At 43.2% G+C, this 24354-nt stretch overlaps 1 protein-coding gene across 2 annotated transcripts; it reads right to left on the bottom strand.

Moving 5' to 3' along the window:
* Positions 1–1545: 1545 nt before the first annotated feature.
* Positions 1546–23481, bottom strand: LOC143788916 (selenoprotein Pb-like). Of its 2 annotated transcripts, none has more exons than XM_077278875.1 (5): positions 23440–23481; positions 20481–20691; positions 15293–15505; positions 14974–15109; positions 1546–3850 (listed from the first exon to the last, which is right to left on the bottom strand). In XM_077278875.1, the coding sequence occupies exons 2-5, from the start codon at positions 20681–20683 to the stop codon at positions 3551–3553; spliced, it is 852 nt and encodes a 283-aa protein (XP_077134990.1). In that variant the 5' UTR covers positions 20684–20691; positions 23440–23481; the 3' UTR covers positions 1546–3550. The 2 variants fall into 2 exon arrangements, with proteins under 2 accessions (XP_077134990.1, XP_077134991.1); XM_077278876.1 differs by lacking the exon at positions 23440–23481 and adding an exon at positions 22531–22621 and having other exon boundaries at positions 3403–3850.
* Positions 23482–24354: the final 873 nt, after the last annotated feature.

Here is a 24354-nt window from a genome sequence, read left to right as displayed (position 1 = left end):
TTGTGTGATACCCTCTGCTGAGCCGTGTATCTCATCCTGTCTTGTGTGGTACCCTCTGCTGAGCCGTGTATCTCATCCTGTCTTGTGTGGTACCCCCTGCTGAGCCGTGTATCTCATCCTGTCTTGTGTGGTACCCTCTGCTGAGCCGTGTATCTCAGGCTGTCTTGTGTGATACTCCCTGCTGAGCCGTGTATCTCATCCTGTCTTGTGTGATACCCTCTGCTGAGCCGTGTATCTCATCCTGTCTTGTGTGATACCCTCTGCTGAGCCGTGTATCTCATCCTGTCTTGTGTGGTACCCTCTGCTGAGCCGTGTATCTCATCCTGTCTTGTGTGATACCCTCTGCTGAGCCGTGTATCTCATCCTGTCTTGTGTGATACCCTCTGCTGAGCCGTGTATCTCATCCTGTCTTGTGTGATACTCCCTGCTGAGCCGTGTATCTCATCCTGTCTTGTGTGATACTCCCTGCTGAGCCGTGTATCTCATCCTGTCTTGTGTGATACTCCCTGCTGAGCCGTGTATCTCAGGCTGTCTTGTGTGATACTCCCTGCTGAGCCGTGTATCTCATCCTGTCTTGTGTGGTACTCTGAGCACACCACTGTATTCCCCTCATCGGCCATTTTCTGCTGTGTGGCTGTTGCTATGGTTTCGCTCTGTTCTGCAGTACGGAGGGGCGGCAGCCATTTTTCCTATTAGTGACCTGTGGCTTCTGTGCCCCCAGGTTGGATCACAGACAGCGGCTGCTCCATAGTCGCACCGTTCCATAGTCGCACTACTGTTAGCGCCGCTTTTTACCATCGAGGTCTGGTGGAGTGAGGCAGAAAGTTTGCTCCACTTGATAAGCCTCATGGGTTGGAGCCATTGAAGTAACTTGTGGGCACCAATGCAAACTCTCCCATGGGACCCCCCAATATCATGGGTCTTTCATCATATTGGTCTATTGATACGGGCCTCCTAGGATTTAGGGCCCAGGTACAACTGCAAAACCTGCTCCCACTCTAGTTAGGCCCCTGGTTGGGCCGGCTCTGGGGTCACCTCCTGTCCCTGCTGCATACATTTCCTTCTCATTTCCTGCCATGTTAGGTTTCGCTGTTGGGGTCAGATGTGTGGAGGTGACCTGTCATCATGACCCCCGCCTGTGTCAGCCCCACGTCCTGTGAGTGACCCGAGACCACCACTTCCCTGATACAGAGATTACATAGCTCTATCAGCCGGACACACGGCTCACCCAGGAAATGGGCCCTGGAAGGCGGCAGGAAACGGTCTCCACCAGAGACATGACGCCCGTGCCAGGCCCCCTACTCTCTCCATATGAGCTGTGTCCCCCCAAATCAGAGAAGTGGCAGCCGCTCCGATCTCTGTGTCTGCCAGTGTAGCACTTGTGTTGGCGCCGCTTATCACCAGGAGTTGCTGCCATTGCTATTAAGTTTGAGCAGCACATCCAGATCCCGACAAGATATTGGAGAAGTCACTGAGCCAAGCCAGGCGTTTAGCCGGCCACAAATGATTCAGACTTTTTTCATTAATAATTATAACAGGAAACTGTTTAATTTTGGAGTTTCCCTTTAATTCCTGTCCTAATCATCCGGCTGAGCTGTGCATTACAAATCATACGGGCAGCGGTAGAAGCCCAGGTCACTACAATCCACAGAATCCCAAATTCTCAAAAACAAGGCACTGGATAATTGCATTTCGTCTACGGAGGGGGCACATATTTTTACACTATTTTTCACTATAAAAAAATTCTTGTTTATTCATTATTTTGCTTGTAGAATAATAACATAATAACATTCCTTTATTTTCTGATAACAGTGATGTTTTTCAAATTTAACTTTTTTTTTTTCAACCACGTATTTTCCATATATTGTGACTGTATCTGTACAATGGTCCCATTTCATCACTTGTGAGGGTTTTTTTTTTAAATAATTCCATTTCCATGATTTTTTTAATGCCAATTTGTTTTGTTTTGTTTTGTTTTTTTTGTTTTTTTCAAATGGCGCAGAGAGTTCATGAATTTTACACAAAATTAAACATGACCTTTATTTTTGTCTTTTTTTGTGTGGCATATTAGGACAAAAAAAGTTGCATGTGCCATTAAAATGTTGCAAAATTTTTTGCGCAAAAATTCCTGGCATACATAAAATCCCTCCAGGGGGAAGGAAGAAAAGACTGTAGTACATTTGAGCAAAAAATGTTGTGATGAATCAACCAAGATCATATTCACGCATAATGAACATGGTGAACATATAAAAAAAAAAACTAGGAGAACAAATCTAAGATATACTTTACTCAACCTGAAAGAAGAAAAATAAAAAAACAAGCGAAAAACACCAAAATCTAGGCAAAAGAAACAAAACTCCTGCTTGCCATGAGACCCCCAAACAGCTGATCACAGATCACTCGATGTCAGACCCCCACCAATCTGATATTGATTAGGTATCCTAAGGAAGGGTCCTCAATATTGTGGTCCCGGGTAACCACTTTAATAGAGATTTGGCCCGTTCTAACCAATCCAAGGAGTTTCTAGATGTGTAGACCTTGTAAGAACCCCAATAGTTTCTCACTATTCCACTGATCCAATGATTTGATTTATTGAAGTCACTTTTCTTTCTTATTGTCTTGTGTGATCCACTGAGATTTTTTTGCGGCAAGTGCTTCATAACGGTGCATGGGGTTCATAGATTTGACACAAAACCAACAAAGCTCTTTATTTTTGCATGCAACCGATTTTAGGTCAAATGTGCATCTTTAAGTGTTTGTGACTTTTTGTGCCAAAAATTTGTAAATCCAGGAAGTCGCACATTTGCCTATAAAAATACTCCCAATTAAAAACGATGTCAGAATCAAAGTCCCTGCCTGGAGTGAGATGATCCTGAAAAATGCAACATTAGGTAAAAGTCACATATCAAGAATCTGTCTAAAAAGATATGGATAAAGTAAAATTGTCGAGGAAAAAATCCAAAAGGTCTTAAAAAAGAAAGTCAACGTAAAAAGTGGCGCAAAACGTCTAGAGGATAAGGATCAAATATTAAAGACGCAATATCACTAAATGGAGAAAATTGAGAGAGAAAAGTGGGGACCTGAGCTCTGTGGGCCTCCTCCTACCTGCCCGTATTTCAGTCGCCCTTTCTGATTCATAAACCATTGATGTCTCGCAACGCAACTAAGAAGTTGCGCAAAATTTGCTAATCAGAATAGGCGCCAGGAATGCCAGGAGGTCAGAGGAGGCTCGCAGGGATCTGGTCCGACAGACGTAGACTTCCAATATGACCGCTGGACCAATCTTTTTGCTCAACTCTACTTATCATTCATTATTGATGATGAGGTTAGTAGTTGTGATTTGTTGATTGGATGATGAGATATACGGGTTGTTCACTAATGATTAAATGATGAGGGCTCATTTCTGATTGGATGATAGTACAGATGGTCATACACATTAGATCATTTTCAGTGGATCCCGACAGTCTCAGATGATTGGAGAAGACACCTCATGGTTGATAGGATGATGAGGCTGACAGTCGTCATTACATATTATTCAGGTTTAGGGACTTTAATGATGTTTTCCCCCATGTTTCATTAGTTGATGACGTTCTCCATCATTACTGATGGCTTCATGACGTTCTCCATTGTTACTGATGGCTTCAAGACGTTCTCCATCGTTACTGATGGCTTCATGACGTTCTCCATCCCTTGGACGATGATTGTGCTCGATTTTTCTCTCTCGATGGTCATTAATATGACGGTCACTGGGTCTATTTACATTGCTTTTGTCTTTTTCGGGAGCAGGGGTCCCAGTTTCTGAACGCTGTTCTGTCTTCATATCTGTAGTGTTATTTCCCAATGTTTCATTCTGTAAGAAATTAGGGAAAATTGAAGAAACAGAAAATGTAATGTATACAGCTCTGTATTGTTACTGCTGTGAGGATATAACGCATCTGTGCAGCTCTATTATACCTACAGCTGAAATCGAAATTATTCAACCCCCAAGGAACATCCTAAACGCTAAAAGTCTCCATGCCCATACTGCTCAGCCGTACCCTTGGATATTGATATATTTGGCCTGCAGTATAATGAGTATGATGGCAGCGGCCGACTGATGGACGGGGGAGATGTTGATCAGTCATGTCCAATTTTGGACTGCAGATCACATTGTTCTCCGAGATAAGCTGCTGAGTAGGCGACTTTCTCATAGAGAACACAGGAGCTCAGTCAAGCGAGCACTCCTGTGCATGGAAGTGTTGGCTGACAGTCATCTAATGTGTACAAGAGCTTAAGGCATAAACCTCTTCTGACCCAAAAGCACAAGAAAGGTCGTTGCCTATATACTAAATAGCACATCAATAAGCCACAGAAGTTTGGAGATCCTGTTCTGTAGAGTGATTAAACAAAACTGGATCTACTGGGGGGGGTTAGGGGGGGAAGTTGGGTTTTGGCGGGGGGGGGGTTAGGGAAGTTAGACAGCTCATACCTGGGAGTAACGACATAATTAGAGATGATGAGTCAAATGATGGGGGGCCGCATTAAGATACTGAGCTGGAATGTGAGAGGTCTGGCGGATAAGTCTAGACGAGCCGCGAGCTTGCAGTACACAAGGGATCAACGGGCTTCAATGATATGTTTGTTGGAGACGCATTTGATACGTGAGAGGGTGGATGTACTAAATAGACGATGGATTCAGAAGGGATACCATTCTACCTTTTCTACGTACTCAAGGGGAGTGTCAGTCTTGGTACCTGTGGGAGTGCAGTATGAAGAGGTGAAGATATGTGTGGATGTGGATGGTCAGTATGTGGTGATACAGTGTATACTATATGGAGTGAGGATGTGCATTGCGGCAATGTATATTCCACCTCCCTATTCAAGCAAGAAGATTAGAGAGGTGTTGGAGTGGGTGGAACGATGGGGACCGATACCACTGTTAATTGTTGGAGACCTGAATAATATTTGTGATGACTTTTGGGATAAAAATAAAAACACCCAGAATAGGTCGGAGGGGCACACTACAACATTTGGCACCTATGTTCGTGAAATAGGTATGATTGACCTCTGGAGAGTTAGACATGTTGGGGAGAGAGGGTATTCATGTTATTCACCGGCTCATGCTACGTTGTCCAGAATTGATATGGCTTTGGATAATCGTCTGTTAGATACAATGGTGGGGGACGTGCGATATCTACCAAGGGCCCTTTCAGACCACAGTCCAATTGAGGTGGAGTTTAGATTGTTGGGAACACAGGCTGTAAATAGGAGAGAGTGGAAGATCCATCCTAATTGGTTACATAGTTTGGATTTGGATGGTATAGGACAGGAGGTGACGGAATTCTTTGTTTTGAATGATGGGAGTACAGACGCTCTTAATGTTTGGGATGCAATGAAGGCGTACTTGAGAGGGTTACTATTTAGAGATATTAGTAGGTGTAAGCGGAAGACGAGAGAGGCAGAAAAGGCGGCGGTTGATGAGCTGAGGGATGCGGAAGATGAGATGGCAATATTGGGAACTCCTGAGGCTGGGAAAAGGTTGAAAACAGCGCAAAATCATATGGAGAAAATTTTGTTGGGAAAAGCTGAAAGGAAGCAGGAATTTCAGAGGCTGGCTTATTATCAGGAGGGAGAAACAGTGGGGCATATGCTATCGTTGGTGGCTGCTGCCCAGAGAGGTACCTCACATGTTCACTCGTTGGTATTGGTCAATGGAAGCAGAGTATCTGAAACATCTGAGATTCTGAAGGTTTTTGCGGATTTTTATGCGGACTTATACTCCTCTCGGGTTGATGCGTCGGCCGGAGACACATTGACTTTCTTGGAAGGCCTGGGGTTACCGAAATTGAGTGAGGTGGATAGAGAGAGCTTGAAAGCCCCTATCACGGAGGAGGAACTGAGTCGGGCACTAAAGTCCATGGCTAATGGGAAGGCGTCTGGTGTCGATGGGCTACCCGCCGAAATTTATAAAAGTATGGGAGAGGTGTTAATTCCTAGATTAAAGACGGTTCTAGAGGAGGCTAGGTGTCAAGGGTGCCTGCCAGCCTCTATGAGAGAGGCCATAATAGTGGTTATTCCAAAGGAGGATAAGGATTTGGGGAAACCTGAGTCATATCGTCCAATTTCTTTGCTAACTATGGATGTCAAGCTTCTGGCCAAGGTGTTAGCTTCCCGGCTGTCTTGTGTCATCACTAATCTGGTGCATCCGGATCAGTCTGGCTTTATGCCTGATAGATCTACAGCGGTTAACCTGCGGAGGTTGTTTATGAATCTGCAGCTGAAGTCTGATAACTGTGGCCAGAGAGTTATTGCGTCCTTGGATGCCCATAAGGCGTTTGACAGTGTCGAGTGGGGATATCTATGGCAGGTGTTGAAGTGTATGGGTATTGGACCGCAGTTTGTCTCTTGGATTCAACTGCTGTATTCGTTGCCAGTGGCTAGAATCAGGGTAAACGGGGAGCTATCTCAACCTATAAAGCTGGCTAGAGGCACGAGACAGGGATGCCCGCTCTCGCCTCTTTTGTTTGCTCTGGCGGTGGAGCCCCTGGCCGCCAAGATTCGACAGTCTGTTGAAGTCCCTGGGTTTAGGTATGGGAGGGTTGAGGAAAAGATAGCGTTATACGCGGACTATATTTTGCTCTTTCTGGCTGACCCGGATGATTCCTTGAGTGGGGCCATTGGGATTATTGAGAGATTTGGATCCTTATCTGGGTTGATGATAAATTGGAGTAAATCGGTTCTGTTTAAGGTAGATGGCGTGGGAGACGATGTGAGTGAGCCTCTGGGGGAGGGGCGGCTTAGGGTGGCATCTCATTTTAAGTACCTTGGGATATGGATTTCGGTGCCAGTTACGGATTTTTAACATAGGAATCTGACTCCTGTCCTGGGTGTCCTTAAGACAAAAGTGGATGCTTGGAATAAGTTACATCTTTCAGTGGTAGGTAGGGTGTTGTGAACTGTGTTTCTGGGCTCCCTCTGGTGGTCACTAACGGTACTGTGTTAGGCATGTCTTGTTGCAGGCCTGAGCTCCAGCTGTGTCGTTAAGCAGCGGGTGTTCCATATTTAAGTCTCCTCTGGACTCAGTCTCTTGCCTGGCATCGTTGTATCGAGACCTATATGGTCTCCTCCGGATTCCTTTCAGTCTGCTTCATGCAAGAAAAGCTAAGTCTGTTTTGTACAATTTGGATCATTTGCATTATTCAGTGTTTTTGTCCAGCTTGCTTTACATTTGATTTTCTGACTCGCTGGAAGCTCTAGGGGGCTGATATTCTCCCTCCACACCGTCAGTCGGTGTGGGGGTTATTGAATGTTCAGCGTGGATGTTTTTGTAGGGTTTTCTGCTAACCGCATAGTCCACTATCTATTTTCTGCTATTTAGATTATTGGGCCTCACTTTGCTGTATCTAGTTCATCTCTACGTTTGTGCTTTCCTCTTGCCTCACCGTTATTATTTGTTGGGGGCTTTCTATATCTTTGGGGTTCAATTTCTCTAGAGGCAAGTGAGGTCTTATTTTTTCTCTCTAGGGGTAGTCAGTTCTCCGGCTGGCTCGAGACGTCTAGAACCAACGTAGGCACGTTCACCGGCTACTTTTAGTTGTTTGTGTTAGGATCAGGTATGCGGTTAGCCCAGTTTCCACCTCCCTAGAGCAGTATTTATATTTTTGCTATCTTGCCGGAATATCAGAGATCCTCTGCCATTGGGATCATAACAGAATGCCAGGCCCCGACAAAATAAACTTAGGCTGAAAAGTACCAATGGCGACAGGATTAACTTCTTTTTTTAAACGTTTAGAGCATGCTGAGATAACATGTGTTGAATCACCACAGTAGAAACACAACCCATTTTGACCTCTATGATTTTGTCGCTCGGCTCTGGTCAAAATTCTGTCACATTGCATAGAATCAGGTGACCGTTCAGACAGCACCGCCAAAGGATTAACAGATTTGCGCTCCCGCAAATGTCGATCAATTTGAATGGCCAGAGCCATTGAATCATTCAGACCTGTAGGGATAGGAAACCCCACCATCACATCTTTAATGGCTTCAGAAAGACCACTACACGATGTCTAGCTCCCTCGAGCCAATGTCGCCACTCCTCAAATGCCCACTTCATAGCCAACAACTCCCGATTACCAACATCGTAGTTCCGCTCAGCAGGCGAAAATTTCCTTGAAAAGAAGGCACATGGCTTCATCACGGAGCCATCAGAACTTTTTTGCGACAAAACAGCCCCGGTGTCTTTTCGCTTGGACCTTCCAGCGTCATTTGCTATTCATAATGTGTTCCATAGGTCCTTGTTGCGGCGGTACGTGGTGCCTATGGTTCCTGCTGTTGAGCCTCCTGCCCCGGTTTTGGTTGAGGGCGAGTTGGAGTACGTGGTGGAGAAGATTCTGGATTCTCGTATCTCTAGACGGAAACTCCAGTATTTAGTTAAATGGAAAGGCTATGGTCAGGAGGATAATTCCTGGGTTGTCGCCTCTGATGTTCATGCGGCTGATTTGGTTCATGCCTTTCACGCTGCTCATCCTGATCGCCCTGGGGGTCTTGGTGAGGGTTCGGTGACCCCTCCTCAAGGGGGGGTTACTGTTGTGAACTGTGTTTCTGGGCTCCCTCTGGTGGTCACTAACGGTATTGTGTTAGGCATGTCTTGTTGCAGGCCTGAGCTCCAGCTGTGTCGTTAAGCAGCGGGTGTTCCCTATTTAAGTCTCCTCTGGACTCAGTCTCTTGCCTGGCATCGTTGTATCCAGACCTATATGGTCTCCTCCGGATTCCTTTCAGTCTGCCTCATGCAAGAAAAGCTAAGTCTGTTTTGTACAATTTGGATCGTTTGCATTATTCAGTGTTTTTGTCCAGCTTGCTTTACATTTGATTTTTGACTCGCTGTAAGCTCTAGGGGGCTGATATTCTCCCTCCACACCGTCAGTCGATGTGGGGGTTCTTGAATGTTCAGCGTGGATGTTTTGTAGGGTTTTCCGCTAACCGCATAGTCCACTATCTATTTTCTGCTATCTAGACTATTGGGCCTCACTTTGCTGAATCTAGTTCATCTCTACGTTTGTGTTTTCCTCTTGTCTCACCGTTATTATTTGTTGGGGGCTTTCTATATCTTTGGGGTTCAATTTCTCTGGAGGCAAGCGAGGTCTTATTTTTTTCCCTCTAGGGGTAGTCAGTTCTCCGGCTGGCTCGAGACGTCTAGAACCAACGTAGGCACGTTCACCGGCTACTTTTAGTTGTTTGTGTCAGGATCAGGTATGCGGTTAGCCCAGTTTCCACCTCCCTAGAGCAGTATTTATATTTTTGCTATCTTGCCGGAATATCAGAGATCCTCTGCCATTGGGATCATAACAGTAGGGTTAATCTTATTAAAATGGTGTTGATGCCCAAAATATTATATATCCTTCATAACGCACCAGTTTGGATTCCACGGGGGAAATTTCGACAGATTAATTCCCTATTTAGAGGTTTGAAATGGGGGAGGAAATATCTACGTATTGGCCTGGAGACGCTTCAGCGACCCAAGGAAGATGGTGGTTTGGCTTCGCCTAACCCTGAAGTGTATTTTCTTGCAGCCCAGAGTCAGCATTTGAAGGGCTGGGCGCGTGAGGAGTCATCCAGTGCAGTACAACACTTGATGGAGGGGGTGACAAACCGACGTCCAGTGGTGCAGTGTCTGGAGGATGGCTCCTTGGGGGCTTTGGGGAAATTATACCCAACTATGCTTTTGATATGTAAAGTGTGGAACAGATTGAGGCAGATTCGGGGGGTTACGGGACTAACTAGATTCTCACCGATATGGTTTAATAACAACTTACGGGAGTTTGCGGCATTGGGGGTACTGCCAGAATGGCAGGCTAAGGGAATCTATTATGTGCATCAGATAATTCAACGACAAGTGTTGAAATCTTTTTCCCAATTACAGACAGATTTTGGACTGAGACCCACTGGGGAATATCAATATGCACAGATGAAACACGCGTTTGGAGCTCAGAACAGGGGAGTGGGCATTAAGATCCAAGAAGATATAGTATTGGAATATGTGTGTGGTGATGGGACTACAAGGGGGGTTATTTCCACCCTGTATAAGGACCTTCTACATACATACTTGTTAGATTTTCCTATAAAAGCGAGAGCTAAGTGGGAGAGAGACTTAGGCCCAATGGAGAATGAGACTTGGGAGTCGGTGTTGGAGTGGGTTCCACGAGTGTCATTAACCCCTTCACCCCCAAGGGTGGTTTGCACGTTATGGACCGGGCCAATTTTTACAATTCTGACCACTGTCCCTTTATGAGGTTATAACTCTGGAAAGCTTCAACGGATCCTGGTGATTCTGACATTGTTTTCTCGTGACATATTGTACTTCATGATAGTGGTAAAATTTCTTTGATATTACCTGCGTTTATTTGTGAAAAAAATGGAAATTTGGCGAAAATTTTGAAAATTTTGCAATTTTCCAAATTTGAATTTTTATGCAATTAAATCACAGTGATATGTCACACAAAATACTTAATAAGTAACATTTCCCACATGTCTACTTTACATCAGCACCATTTTGGAACCAAAATTTTTTTTTGTTAGGGAGTTATAAGGGTTAAAAGTGGACCAGCAATTTCTCATTTTTACAACACCATTTTTTTTTAGGGACCACATCTCATTTGAAGTCATTTTGAGGGGTCTATATGATAGAAAATACCCAAGTGTGACACCATTCTAAAAACTGCACCCCTCAAGGTGCTCAAAACCACATTCAAAAAGTTTATTAACCCTTCAGGTGTTTCACAGGAATTTTTGGAATGTTTAAATAAAAATGAACATTTAACTTTTTTTCACACAAAATTTACTTCAGCTCCAATTTGTTTTATTTTACCAAGGGTAACAGGAGAAAATGGACCCCAAAAGATGTTAAACAATTTGTCCTGAGTACGCCGATACCCCATATGTAGGGGTAAACCACTGTTTGGGCGCATGACAGAGCTCGAAAGCGAAGGATCATCATTTGCAATGCAGACTTAGATGGATTGGTCTGCAGGCGTCACATTGCATTTGCAGAGCCCCTAATGTACCTAAACAGTAGAAACCCCCCACAAGTGACCCAATATTGGAAACTAGACCCCCCAAGGAACTTATCTAGTTGTGTTGTGAGAACTTTGAACCCCCAAGTGTTTCACTACAGTTTATAACGCAGAGCCGTGAAGATAAAAAAAAAAAAAAATTTCCCAAAAAAATTATTTTTTAGCCCCCAGTTTTGTATTTTCCCAATGGTAACAGGAGAAATTGGACCCCAAAAGTTGTTGTCCAATTTGTCTTGAGTACGCTGATACCCCATATGTGGGGGGGAACCACCGTTTGGGCGCATGGGAGGGCTCGGAAGGGAAGGAGCGCCATTTGGAATGCAGACTTAGATGGAATGGTCTGCAGGCGTCACATTGCGTTTGCAGAGCCCCTAATGTACCTAAACAGTAGAAACCCCCCACAAGTGACACCATTTTGGAAAGTAGACCCCCTAAGGAACTCATCTAGATGTGTTGTGAGAGCTTTGAACCCCCAAGTGTTTCACTACAGTTTATAACGCAGAGCCATGCAAATAAAAAAAAAAAAATTTCCACAAAAATTATTTTTTAGCCCCTAGTTTTGTATTTTCCCAAGGGTAACAGGAGAAATTGGACCCCAAAAGTTGTTCTCCAAAGTGTTCCGAGTACGCTGATACCCCATATGTTGGGGTAAACCCCTGTTTGGGCGCACGGGAGAGCTTGGAAGGGAAGAAGCACTGATTTACTTTTTTAACGCAGAATTGGCTGGAATTGAAATCGGACGCCATGTCACATTTGGAGAGCCCCTGATGTGCCTAAACAGTGGAAACCCCCAATTATAACTGAAACCCTAATCCAAACACACCCCTTACCCTAACCCCAACGGTAACCCTAACCACACCCCTAACCCAGACACACCCCTAACACTAATCCCAACCCTATTCCCAACCGTAAATGTAATCCAAACCCTAACTTTAGCCCCAACCCTAGCCCTAACACTAATGGGAAAATGGAAATAAATAAATTTTTTAAATTTTTTTAATTTTTCCCTAACTAAGGGGGTGATGAAGGGGGGTTTGATTTACTTTTATAGCGGGTTTTTTAGCGGATTTTTATGATTGGCAGCCGTCACACACTGAAAGACGCTTTTTATTGCAAAAAATATTTTTTGCGTTACCACATTTTGAGAGCTATAATTTTTCCATACTTGAGTCCACAGAGTCATGTGAGGTCTTGTTTTTTGTGGGACGAGTTGACGTTTTTATTGGTAACATGTTCGGGCACGGGAGATTTTTTTGATCGCTTTTTATTCCGATTTTTGTGAGGCAGAATGACCAAAAACCAGCTATTCATGAATTTCTTTTGGGGGAGGCGTTTATACCGTTCCGCGTTTGGCAAAATTGATAAAGCAGTTTTTTTCTTCGGGTCAGTACGATTACAGCGATACCTCATTTATATAATTTTTTTTATGTTTTGGCGCTTTTATACGATAAAAGCTAATTTATAGAAAAAATAATTATTTTGGCATCGCTTTATTCTGAGGACTATAACTTTTTTATTTTTTCGCTGATGATGGTGTATGGCGGCTCGTTTTTTGCGGGACAAGATGACGTTTTCAGCGGTACCATGGATATTTATATCCGTCTTTTTGATCGCGTGTTATTCCACTTTTTGTTTGGCGGTATGAGAATAAAGCGTTGTTTTTTGCCTCTTTTTTTTTTTTTTTTTTTTACGGTGTTCACTGAAGGGGTTAACTAGTGATATAGTTTTATAGGTGGGGTCGTTACGGACGCGGCGATACTAAATATGTGTACTTTTATTGTTTGATTTTTTTTTTATTTAGATAAAGAAATGTATTTATGGGAATAATTTTTTTATTTTATTTATTTATTTAGGAATTTTTTTTTATTTTTTTTTTACACATGTGGACATTTTTTTTTAACTTTTTTACTTTGTCCCAGGGGGGGACATTACAGATCGGTGATTTGACAGTGTGCACAGCACTCTGTCAAATCGGCGATCTCACTTAGAGTGCAGCAAGCTTACCAGCGCCTGCACTGAGCAGGCACTCGGTAAGCCACCTCCCTCCCTGCAGGACCCGGATGCTGCGGCCATCTTGGATCCGGGACCTGCGGCGAGGAGGGAGGTAGGAGACCCTCAGAGCAACGCGATGATCGCGTTGCTCCGGGGGTCTCAGGGAAGCCCGCAGGGAGCCCCCTCCCTGCGCGATGCTTCCCTATACCGCCGGTACACCGCGATCATGTTTGATCGCGGTGTGCCGGGGGTTAATGTGCCGGGGGCGGTCCGTGACCGCTCCTGGCACATAGTGCCGGATGTCAGCTGCGATAGTCAGCTGACACCCGGCCGCAATCGGCCGCGCTCCCCCCGTGAGCGCGGTCGATCGTGCTGGACGTACTATTCCGTCCTTGGGAAGTAGGGCCCACCCCACATGGACGGAATAGTACGTCTAATGACAGAAAGGGGTTAAGTGAACCGTATAGGCTGTCGCAGCTTTACATCATACATAGAGTCTATAAATCTCCGGAAGTTCTGCATAGAGCGGGGTTGCGCGCCGACTCTGAGTGCCCGAGATGTAGGACTGTGAATGCCGGAATATATCATATGATGTGGACGTGTCCGAGATTGGCTGCTTTTTGGTTGGTGGTTCTGAGTCGTGTGGAAGGAGCGTATAGATGTAGGGTTCCGAGGGTTCCGAGGGATCCGATAGTTTGCTTATTGGGATATGTGGATGAAATTGGAGTGGATTACAACTGGAAGATTGCAATTGCTAGGCTATTATATATGGCTAGGAAAGTGATAGCACGGAACTGGATTAAGGAGGAACCGCCTGCGAGGGGTGAATTCCTTCAATATGTAAAGCACGGCCTCAAGTTGGAAAAGGGGGTTTACAAGAGACGCGGGAAAACAGAAACGTTCGATAAAATGTGGTCTCCGTGGATTGAATTGGGGTAGGGTAGGTAAAGGGAATGGGAAGCTAAAGGCCTTTGATTGGTGAAAATTGCTGGATGATTAGGCGGCCTTAAGTGAGTTGAGTGGACTAAAGATTCATTAATTCATTAATATTTTGATAGAGAAGTTCTAATGGAGATGAGCTGTCCTTTGGGAGCTGGGTGGGATTTGTTGGGAATGTTGGGGTTTCTAAAACTGGAAAATTTTGTATGTAACATTTTGAAATATGGTGGATAATGTAATGTTTATTCTTAATAAAAATCTACTTAAATTAAAAAAAAAAAAACAAAACTGGATCTTTTTGAGCCTAAGGATCAATGATATGTTTGTAGGAGGAAGAATGAATCATATGCTGAAAAGAACAGCCTGCCTACAGTTAAGCATGGTGGTGGCTTGGTGATTTTTATAGTAAAGCATGGCGGTGACTCGGTGGCATACAGTGAACCATGGAGCTGGAAACATGCAGTGTATTCAGTAAAGTATCAGGAAATTCGAGGAGAAAACATAATGCCTTCTCTGAGGAAGCTGAATGGTGGCCTTGTACTTTCTAGCAGGACAATGATCTCAACCATACCTAGGAGTGCTCCAAGGCTCAGTTGAAAGATACTGGAGCAGCCGTTAGTTGCCTAACCCAAACCCAATAGAACATTTGTGGTGGGATTTGAAGAAGGCAGCACACAAACCTATGAATATAGGTGACCTAGAGGCTAATGTCCATGAGGACTGGGCTAAGACTCCTCAGGAACAGTGCAGCAGCTCATCACATCTACAGCAGGTCCTAACAGCCAGAGGGACTCCACTAAGTACTAAAAATGCTGGTCATGAAGAGGCGACCCATTTTGTCAGGAACTGAACATTATCACTACTATGAAGATATAATATATGGGTGCAGCTCTATTATACCGATCTTATCACTACAGTCAGGACATTATTTGCAGTTTTGAGCATTAGACTATTGGATTTCTGCTGATATCTTCATTAGACAATATTTTTTTACCACTTTAGTGACGTTTGCATAGAAGCTGCAGTTCTGACAATAGTCTTCATAGTAAGTGGAGATGATGGCAGCTTCCACGTAAGGATAATGGAGGTAGCTGAGAGGGAGGCGAATATGGAAGGTGAGACGGCCGCACCTGAGAACACACAAATACAGTCATCGTCATTACCGAGCGCATGCTGACCCCAATATCTGCAGTAAGACCCAAATATCTGCGGCTGCCTCAGGAGGGACAATTGTGATTCATGATATTTTTGGGGGATGCTCCTTAATGGTCCCACATATCAGTAATTCAGCCCTCGGCCGCCATGTTACCTACCTGTCATAGATCAGGAAGTCGTCCTTGTCTCCATTTAGGATCTCCCACACGTCCTCCTGGTTCGGCAGCTGCTCGTATACGGGTATCCCCGCCGGCGCTCTTCTCTTCAGCTCCGGGAGCATCAGCTTGGACAGGAAGCTCTGGTCATTGACAATTATATAACTAATGTTTGTGAGCCCCCGGGCCTCCAGCTTATCGCGTAGGGGCCCCATGCTAAAAGACAAGAACATCACTTCTTACTATTGATGCTTGCATGGTCTAGGTACAATTCTGAAATCCTTTTCTGCAATTCTTGAATAAAATGTGGTCCTAGTCCTGCACTTGGGGCTGTTATGGGGCAATTTAAGAAAGTGGGATCAATCCAGAAAACCTGTACAGCCCCCGCTCATCTCTGCCCACAGAGCCGTCAGGTTTGGATCCGATTTTTATCCATTTTTGGCCCTGGTGTCCTTTTTTACCATCGTCTGTTTTTCACATATGCCATAAAAAATACGATTTTCCAAGATTTTCCTATCCATTAAACAGTAAAAATCAGGATGGCGGATATATAATACATGCATGCCATTAGTGCGCTGTCCATTTTTTTTCACGAACCCATTGATTTGAATGCACGCCTCCTTTTTTTTTGGCAGACTCTCAAAATTCGGATCTGTGACCCTGCCCATAGATAATAGTGGGAGCGCGTTCTATCCGTAAAAAAACACTGATCGATGACGTACGTGAAACGCTAATGTCTGAATGAGGCCTAGGGTTCAAACAGGAGCCTAAGCTTTAATATTAGGAAATAGCTTTTAGATCAATCTCCAGAGTAAAATAGTGAGACCCGTCAGACGGTGTCACATGTGCTGCAGGTGGCGGGCAGGAAATTACTCATTCATAATTAGCCACCTAGTGGTCACACTTCAGTACGACACCCGGACAGTCCTGCTTCCAGCTACTATTGATCCATGGAAAGATCCAGACCAATACGTATATATCACAGAGTTATATTTTCTCAGTGATAAAATCAGTGGCATTGTTGTGCACGGGGTTTATTACTCCCATCATCCCTGTCCACAGAAGTTCATTATGGAATCTCCATATATCACACACAATTCATCACACCCATCATTACTGATTCCCAAAGTGTACCATGTAATCTCTCATAGAAGATATCACTCCCAACATCCCCGATCCCAGGAACTCACAATGTAACCCGTTAGAATCAATCCCATCATCCTCAATCCCATCATCCTCAATTTTGAAGGGACTCACAACATAACCTCTTAGAATGTATCACTCCCATCATCCCCGATCCCAGGAACTCACAACATAACCTCTCAGAATGTATCACTCCCATCATCCCTGATCCCAGGAACTCACAACATAACCTCTCAGAATGTGTCACTCCCATCATCCCTGATCCCAGGAACTCACAACATAACCTCTCAGAATGTATCACTCCCATCATCCCTGATCCCAGGAACTCACAACATAACCTCTCAGAATGTGTCACTCCCATCATCCCTGATCCCAGGAACTCACAACATAACCTCTCAGAATGTATCACTCCCATCATCCCTGATCCCAGGAACTCACAACATAACCTCTCAGAATGTATCACTCCCATCATCCCTGATCCCAGGAACTCACAACATAACCTCTCAGAATGTATCACTCCCATCATCCCTGATCCCAGGAACTCACAACATAACCTCTCAGAATGTATCACTCCCATCATCCTCAATCCAAGGGGCTCATAACATAACCTCTTAGAATGTATCACTCCCATCATCCCCGATCCCAGGAACTCACAACATAACCTCTCAGAATATATCACTCCCATCATCCCCGATCCCAGGAACTCACAACATAACCTCTCAGAATGTATCACTCCCATCATCCCTGATCCCAGGAACTCACAACATAACCTCTCAGAATGTATCACTCCCATCATCCCTGATCCCAGGAACTCACAACATAACCTCTCAGAATGTATCACTCCCATCATCCTAGATCCATTCAAGTGATTGGGTCTGTGCATATGTCAGTGTGTTTCCACAGACCGTGTGTCTGTGGGCAAAATGCGCTGACGTCACTTTTTTGAACAGCAGTAAGGGCCATAAAGCGTCCCGCATACGGGCACATTGATGACACACGATGCAATCAGCGCTAGCAGGGGACAATGTTGAGAGTTGTATTCAACTGATAACAATGAGAACAGGTGGTGGTTGATGGGACTACTACTCCCATCAACCTGCACCTTCTGCTGCTAATAACAGTGACAGAAGGCATCATCTGATGGGAGTATTCATCAGCCACTACCTGCGCTAGAAGTAAATAAATTTAAAAAACGACGTGGGTTTCCCTGTATTTTTGTTAACCAGCCTGGCAAAATTGACAGTGGCGGGCTGCTTTCCTCATCTGTCACCTTTTGCAAGGTTGGTTAACAAGAATAGAAGAGTCCCCACGTTGTATTTTTTAATTATTTAAATAAATAATTTTAAAAAATGGCATGGGGTCCCCCCCATTTTTGACAACCTGTCAGGACTCTGAACATTTTTTACCTTTTGTGCATTACTGCCCTTTTCCAAGATGGCGTCTTTGGTCTCATGTGCACTGTGTCTTCCTGCTATAAAACTCCACCCCAGCCTTCAGTCTGTGCTAGAATATTCTGCCTTGCATCCAGCTCCTGACCTCTGGGGACTCCCTGGCTACATACCTGCTCCTGTGAACCTGTGGGGTTATCCTGCTACTCTGCTCTGAGTTCCTGCTGCATACACCAGTTCCAGTAATCCTCCTTCATCTGCTGCTCGTGTTTACTTCCATCTGCATTTGCTGGACATGTAAGCTGTTTCTGCTCTGCAAAAACCTGAGACTATTAACCAGGCCTCCCTGGTTGAGCTAAGATATGATTTGAACTGCCTTATAAGCTTATCTATCTGTGTTTGGACTAAGACAAGGATTTATTCGTGTCAATTATCCTCAAGAATAACTGTGCTTCATAGACTTTCTGCTTGATTGCATTTTGCTCTGAAGTTTCCTATAGACTGCTAAGCTGCGTTTTATATTTGCACCAAGTGTTGTGGACTTGAGTTTCTCTCTGCACCAGTTTGAATCACCGTGTGATAATATAGACTTTACCACTTCTAAAACTGTGTCCTGTAGTTGTCTTGTTCCACGCAAAGAGTCTCCTGAGTTATCCCTTATAATTATTACACAACCACAAATATGAACCCCACTTGCCACTGCCACAGGGCAAGTGGGAAGAACCAGGCAAAGCGCCAGAATTGGCGCATCTAATAGACGTGCCTTTTCTGGGCAGCTTCCGGCTGCTGTTTTTAGGCTGAGGAGGGTCAATATCCATGGCCCCTTACCAGGCTGAGAATACCAGCCCCTTGCTGTCTGCTTTAGCAAGGCTGGTTGTCAAAAATGAGGGGGACCCCACGCCATTTAAAAAAAAAAAAAAATGTATTTAAATAATTAAAAAATACTTCCATCAGCTGCTGCCTGTTCTCGCTGCTATCAGCTGAATACAACTCTTAACATAGTCCTCTGCTAGCGCTGATGGCGTAGGGGAGAATGATGTGATCGGTCTTCAGCAAACGGAGGCGGGGAACAGCGCGAACAGATATACACACACATATACCACATGTATTAAACACATGGACACGGATATCTCCGGTAGTGGCTTTTCCAGTACCGGAAATATCAGGAAGCGTGAAAGAGCCCATACACAGGAACAGAGAACATGAAGCACAAAATAATTAAAAATAGTGATTACATTTTTTTTTTTGAGTCTGAACACTGTCAAAAACAGTTTTGGGACGTGGTACATTGTGTGCCCCTCAGGCCAGGATGTGAAGATCCCATATGATGTGTGCGGGGTGTAGACGTCACATCAGGGTTATATGTGTCCACACTGTCTGCGGTGTCGTGTCGGGTCTGCAGCCCGCGCCGCTGGTAAATACGACCTTTGTCTAGTTGCTATTTACATTGAACTTCAAGCTTTAAGTCAAAAATAATAAAAGTTTTGAGGCTGTGAAGAGACGGCGAGCGCTGCGCTGCCCCCAAATCTAAACTTTGTCCTGTCATTAACCCCTTCAAGACAAGTCCATTTTTCCACTTATTTTGTCTTCTCTCCTTCACAGATCCATATCTCTTATTTGTCAGTCGATTGTTGAGGGATGACTTGCTTTTTTGCTCTAGTTTTTGTAATTTTTGGTTTTGTACCATTTTGGGGTCCATACAACTTTTTGAGCTCTTTATTTATTTATTTTTTTTTTTTTTTGGGGGGAAGGAGGTGGAGGTGAGATGATCAAAAGAAGAGATTCTAACATTATGATATTATTTTCTTTTTCATTTTGGCATTTATCTTGTGCAATCACTATTTTTATATTTTATTAGTTGGAAAATGATGCACGCAGTGATATCAAATATGTTACCTTTTTTAGATTTTTAACGGGAATCTGTCACCTCATATTTTGTATATAAGCTGCGGCCATCGCCATCAGGTGGCTTATCTACAGCATTCTGTAATGCATTCTATAATGCTGTAGATAAGCCGCCGATGTAACCTGAAAGATAAGAAAAACAGGTTATATTATACTCACCCAGGGGCGGTCCCGGTTCAGGTCCGATGGGCGTTGCGGTCCGGGTCTGGCGCCTCCCATCTTCATACGATGACGTCTTCATACGATGCTGTAGATAAGCCCCTGATGGCGGTGGCCACAGTTTACATACAAAATTTTCTAATGTATATTACTGTCGCTTTCATTTTTATTTTTTAAATCAATAATAATATTATTGATTTAAAAAATAAAAATGAAAGCGACAGTCACACTTTATATAGAGCAGTGGTTGCACATGTTCACTACTGCTTCTGAAACACCAGTGGTCTATATAACCCCTTGGCAGCGATCAGTCGCGGTCCTAGGATTCATCCGTTTCTAACCTGCTCTATAGCTGATACAAGTTATTTATGAGCCAACCCCTTTAATGGTGATGGATTATCAAATGATGTGGATTATCAGATGGATATAGACTAACTAATATGAGCAGTAACATTCCATTTTTAAAGAACTTTGAAGAGTTGGGTTCTTCTAATATTTGTATTTTGGGAACTCACGGAGCTTAAAATATCTGAAAAATGGCGCGGCACCATTCCAGATGAGGCTCAGATTTCGCGGGACATCAATGGGTGACTTACTTGGCTGCCTGGGTGAGGCAGAAGCCACAGCTGGCCTGGAGGAGCGCCAGCACCGTCACTTGTCCGACAGACCTCCCCATGGGCTCCTCGTCCCCGATGCTCCAGCGAGGAGGCGGCTTACAAAACGACGTTTCATTGTGCGCTGAGGAGACCACAACCAGGAGACCCAGTAGGGAGGCGATAAAAAGAGAAGACCCCCTCATTATAGAGACTGGAATTGCAAAATAATGGGATTTAAAAAAAAAAAAAAAAAAGGAAAAAAAAAAAGTTAAAGTTTTTGATCACTTTCTTAAAGAGGCAGTACTCTAAAAAGAAATTTAATTAGACTGACGAGATTATTATTATTATAGAGCCATTTATTCCATGGCGCTTTACATGTGAGGAGGGGTATACATAATAAAGACAAGTACAATAATCTTGAACAATACAAGTCACAACTGTTACAGGAGGAGAGAGGACCCTGCCCGCGAGGGCTCACAATCTACAAGGGATGGGTGAGAATACAGTAGGTGAGGGTAGAGCTGGTCGTCCAACGGTTTGGTCGATCGGTGGTTACTGCAGGTTGTAGGCTTGTCGGAAGAGGTGGGTCTTCAGGCTCTTTTTGAAGATTTCGATAGTAGGCGAGAGTCTGATATGTTGTGGTAGAGGGTTCCAGAGTAGGGGGGATACGCGAGAGAAATCTTGTATGCGATTGTGGGAAGAGGCAATAAGAGGGGAGTAGAGAAGGAGGTCTTGTGAGGATCGGAGGTTGCGTGTAGGAAAGTACCGGGAGACGAGGTCACAGATGTATGGAGGAGACAGGTTGTGGATGGCTTTATATGTCATGGTTAGGGTTTTGTACTGGAGTCTCTGGGCAATGGGGAGCCAGTGGAGGGATTGACAGAGGGGAGAGGCCAGGGAATAGCGGGGGGACAGGTGGATTAGTCGGGCAGCAGAGTTTAGAATAGATTGGAGGGGTGCGAGAGTGTTAGAGGGGAGGCCACAGAGCAGGAGGTTGCAGTAGTCAAGGCGAGAGATGATGAGGGCATGGACTAGGGTTTTTGCAGATTCTTGGTTGAGGAATGTACGGATCCGTGAAATATTTTTGAGTTGAAGGCGGCAGGAAGTGGAAAGGGCTTGGATATGTGGTTTGAAGGAGAGATCAGCGTCAAGAATTACCCCGAGGCAGCGAGCTTGTGGGACTGGGGAGAGTGGGGAGCCATGTACTGTAATGGTTAGGTTCGTTGGGGGGGGGGTCGCGTGAGATGGGGGAAAGATGATGAATCCTGTTTTGTCCATGTTAGGCTAGGTTCACATTGCGTTAGGGCAATCTGTTTAGCGCTAGTGGATTGCGCTAACGCAATGTCTTTTTAGGGGTCGCGTTAACGTCCCCGCTCGCGCAGATCCCCGATCTGCCAGAGCGGGCAACGGACCTCGGGCGCGCCGCGGACGCTGCAAGCAGCGTCCGAGGCGCACCACAAAAGAACGGCACATCGCTAGCGATGCGCTTCAGCAAAAAATCACATTGCTGTCAATGGGTGCGCTAACAGACCCGTTGCACGGCGTTAATTGCGACATTTTCACCGTGCAACGCTGTCTGTTAGCGTTAACCCATTAACGCAATGTTAACCTAGCCTTAAGATCAGCATGAATGTGCAATAAGTGTTAGGTGTTAGAAGTGTTTTACCATAGACTTTTCCAAGTTTCTAATTTTTCAAGGGGTAATTCAAGATTATCCTCCAAATGCTAACATTTCTGAATGTATAGACCTGTGGCCATCGATAGCTATCATCATCATCCATATCTCACACTGCCCCAATAAATCATATTATAGAGCTAAATCAGTGATAAAAGACTACGTGTGTGACTCTGACTTTATATGATACATACGGCTGCTAACATTACACTAAGGTGTCACAATTATAAAAAAAAGTAATACAAATATAATAGAATAAAAATATAGAAATTATTGGCTTGATTCATCATTTGCAGGTTTTTTTTTTATCTTGTGATATACATTGTCATTGTCAGCAAGATTTTTATGCAAAATAAAAAAATATTTATTTTTTACCTCTACTTTTTTTAAAGCAAAAAGTTGCATTTTCTGTTAAAATGTTGTATTATTTGCACAAAAATTCATAAAATTTCCTCCTGGGAGTGTGAAATGGGGACTAGAGAATATCTGCATAAAAATTTGTGAATTTTCAAAAAAATCGCAATTGGTGAATCGGCTGCAAACTTCTGGAAAACAAAAAAAGTAACACCCATAATAGATAACATAAGAAAAAAAAAACTGTAAAAAAAAAAAAGACATATGACATAGGCTTGAAAAAATAGTAAACTAAAAACTGACTAAAACCACTAAAAAAAGATAAAAAATAAATAATATTATATAAAAATAATTTAAAAAAAGATGCAAATGCAATAATTTATCGGGCCTTTATGTAAAAAAAAATATTATATTTAATTTAAAGTTAGAAACAATTCTAAGATATTTTTACACCAGACGTCAACATTTTTTTTTATACCAATGTCACCATTTTCTTGTATACAAATGACCTCGCCATAGAGGAAGAGGGCAGGAACTCTAGCGCCACCCGCTGGAGGTACTAATAGTAAATGTTCATATCAACCCTGTATTGAGCCTTGGTATGTAACTAGGGATTCAGGGATGGATATATCATTGGTGCAGCCAGTGGTAAGGGGGCCACTACCCCCTCCAAGTCAGCAGGCAGCTCCTCTCATAGACAGAACTATTACACTGCTTATGGCCCATATATACTGTTCTTGCATAGCACAACTTGCAGAAGTTTTAGAACAATTCTGGTTTTGTTCATATGTTTTTATTAGGTCCATATTTTATACCATTACTTAGGATAATGCAATTTGATTATCGAAAAGTGTCATTAACTTATGCTCTAAAAAAGAAAAAATAAATAAATGACTGCACAAAAGTGAATCACCATCCCCCTCTACTCACAGTCTGTTCCCCACGATGTCCCTCTGGCTGATTCCTGCAGTGTGTGGCACAATCTGCCCAGGACTCCTGCACTTTATCCCTGGAGGCAGGGCCAGGACCTCCAACCCCCATGAAGGACATTGGGCCCCAGAGCAGGGGTCAGGACTGAGGTGGAATTAGTTGGCTGCAGTCTACAGACATTACAGAAACTTTACAGTTTTTTTTATTTTTTTTTATTTTAACTTACGGTATATTATTACTTGTTAGGAAAGTCATAAACCATAGTGCAAAAAAACACTATCCAATAATAGAATATATAATACACACTATCCTATAATAGAATATATTACACACTATCCAATAATAGAATATATTACACACTATCCAATAATAGAATATATAATACACACTATCCAATAATAGAATATATTACACACTGTCCAATAATAGAATATATAATACACACTATCCAAAAATTGAATATATAATACACACTTTCCAATAAAAGAATATATAATACACACTATCCAATAATAGAATATATAATACACACGATCCAATAATAGAATATATATTACACACTATCCAATAATAGAATATATATTACACATTATCCAATAATAGAATATATATTACACACTATCCAATAATAGAATATATATTACACACTATCCAATAATAGAATATATAATACACACTATCCAATAATAGAATATATAATACACACTATCCAATAATAGAATATATATTACACACTATCCAATAATAGAATATATATTACACACTATCCAATAATAGAATATATATTACACTATCCAATAATAGAATATATATTACACATTATCCAATAATAGAATATATATTACACACTGTCCAATAATAGAATATATATTACACACTGTCCAATAATAGAATATATTACACACTATCCAATAA

The sequence above is a fragment of the Ranitomeya variabilis genome, chromosome 8, assembly GCF_051348905.1.
Source record: "Ranitomeya variabilis isolate aRanVar5 chromosome 8, aRanVar5.hap1, whole genome shotgun sequence".
NCBI classification, from domain to species: domain Eukaryota; kingdom Metazoa; phylum Chordata; class Amphibia; order Anura; family Dendrobatidae; genus Ranitomeya; species Ranitomeya variabilis.
The sequence above is the reverse complement of the archived record's forward strand: the minus strand, read 5'-3'. Positions and strand labels throughout refer to the sequence as shown.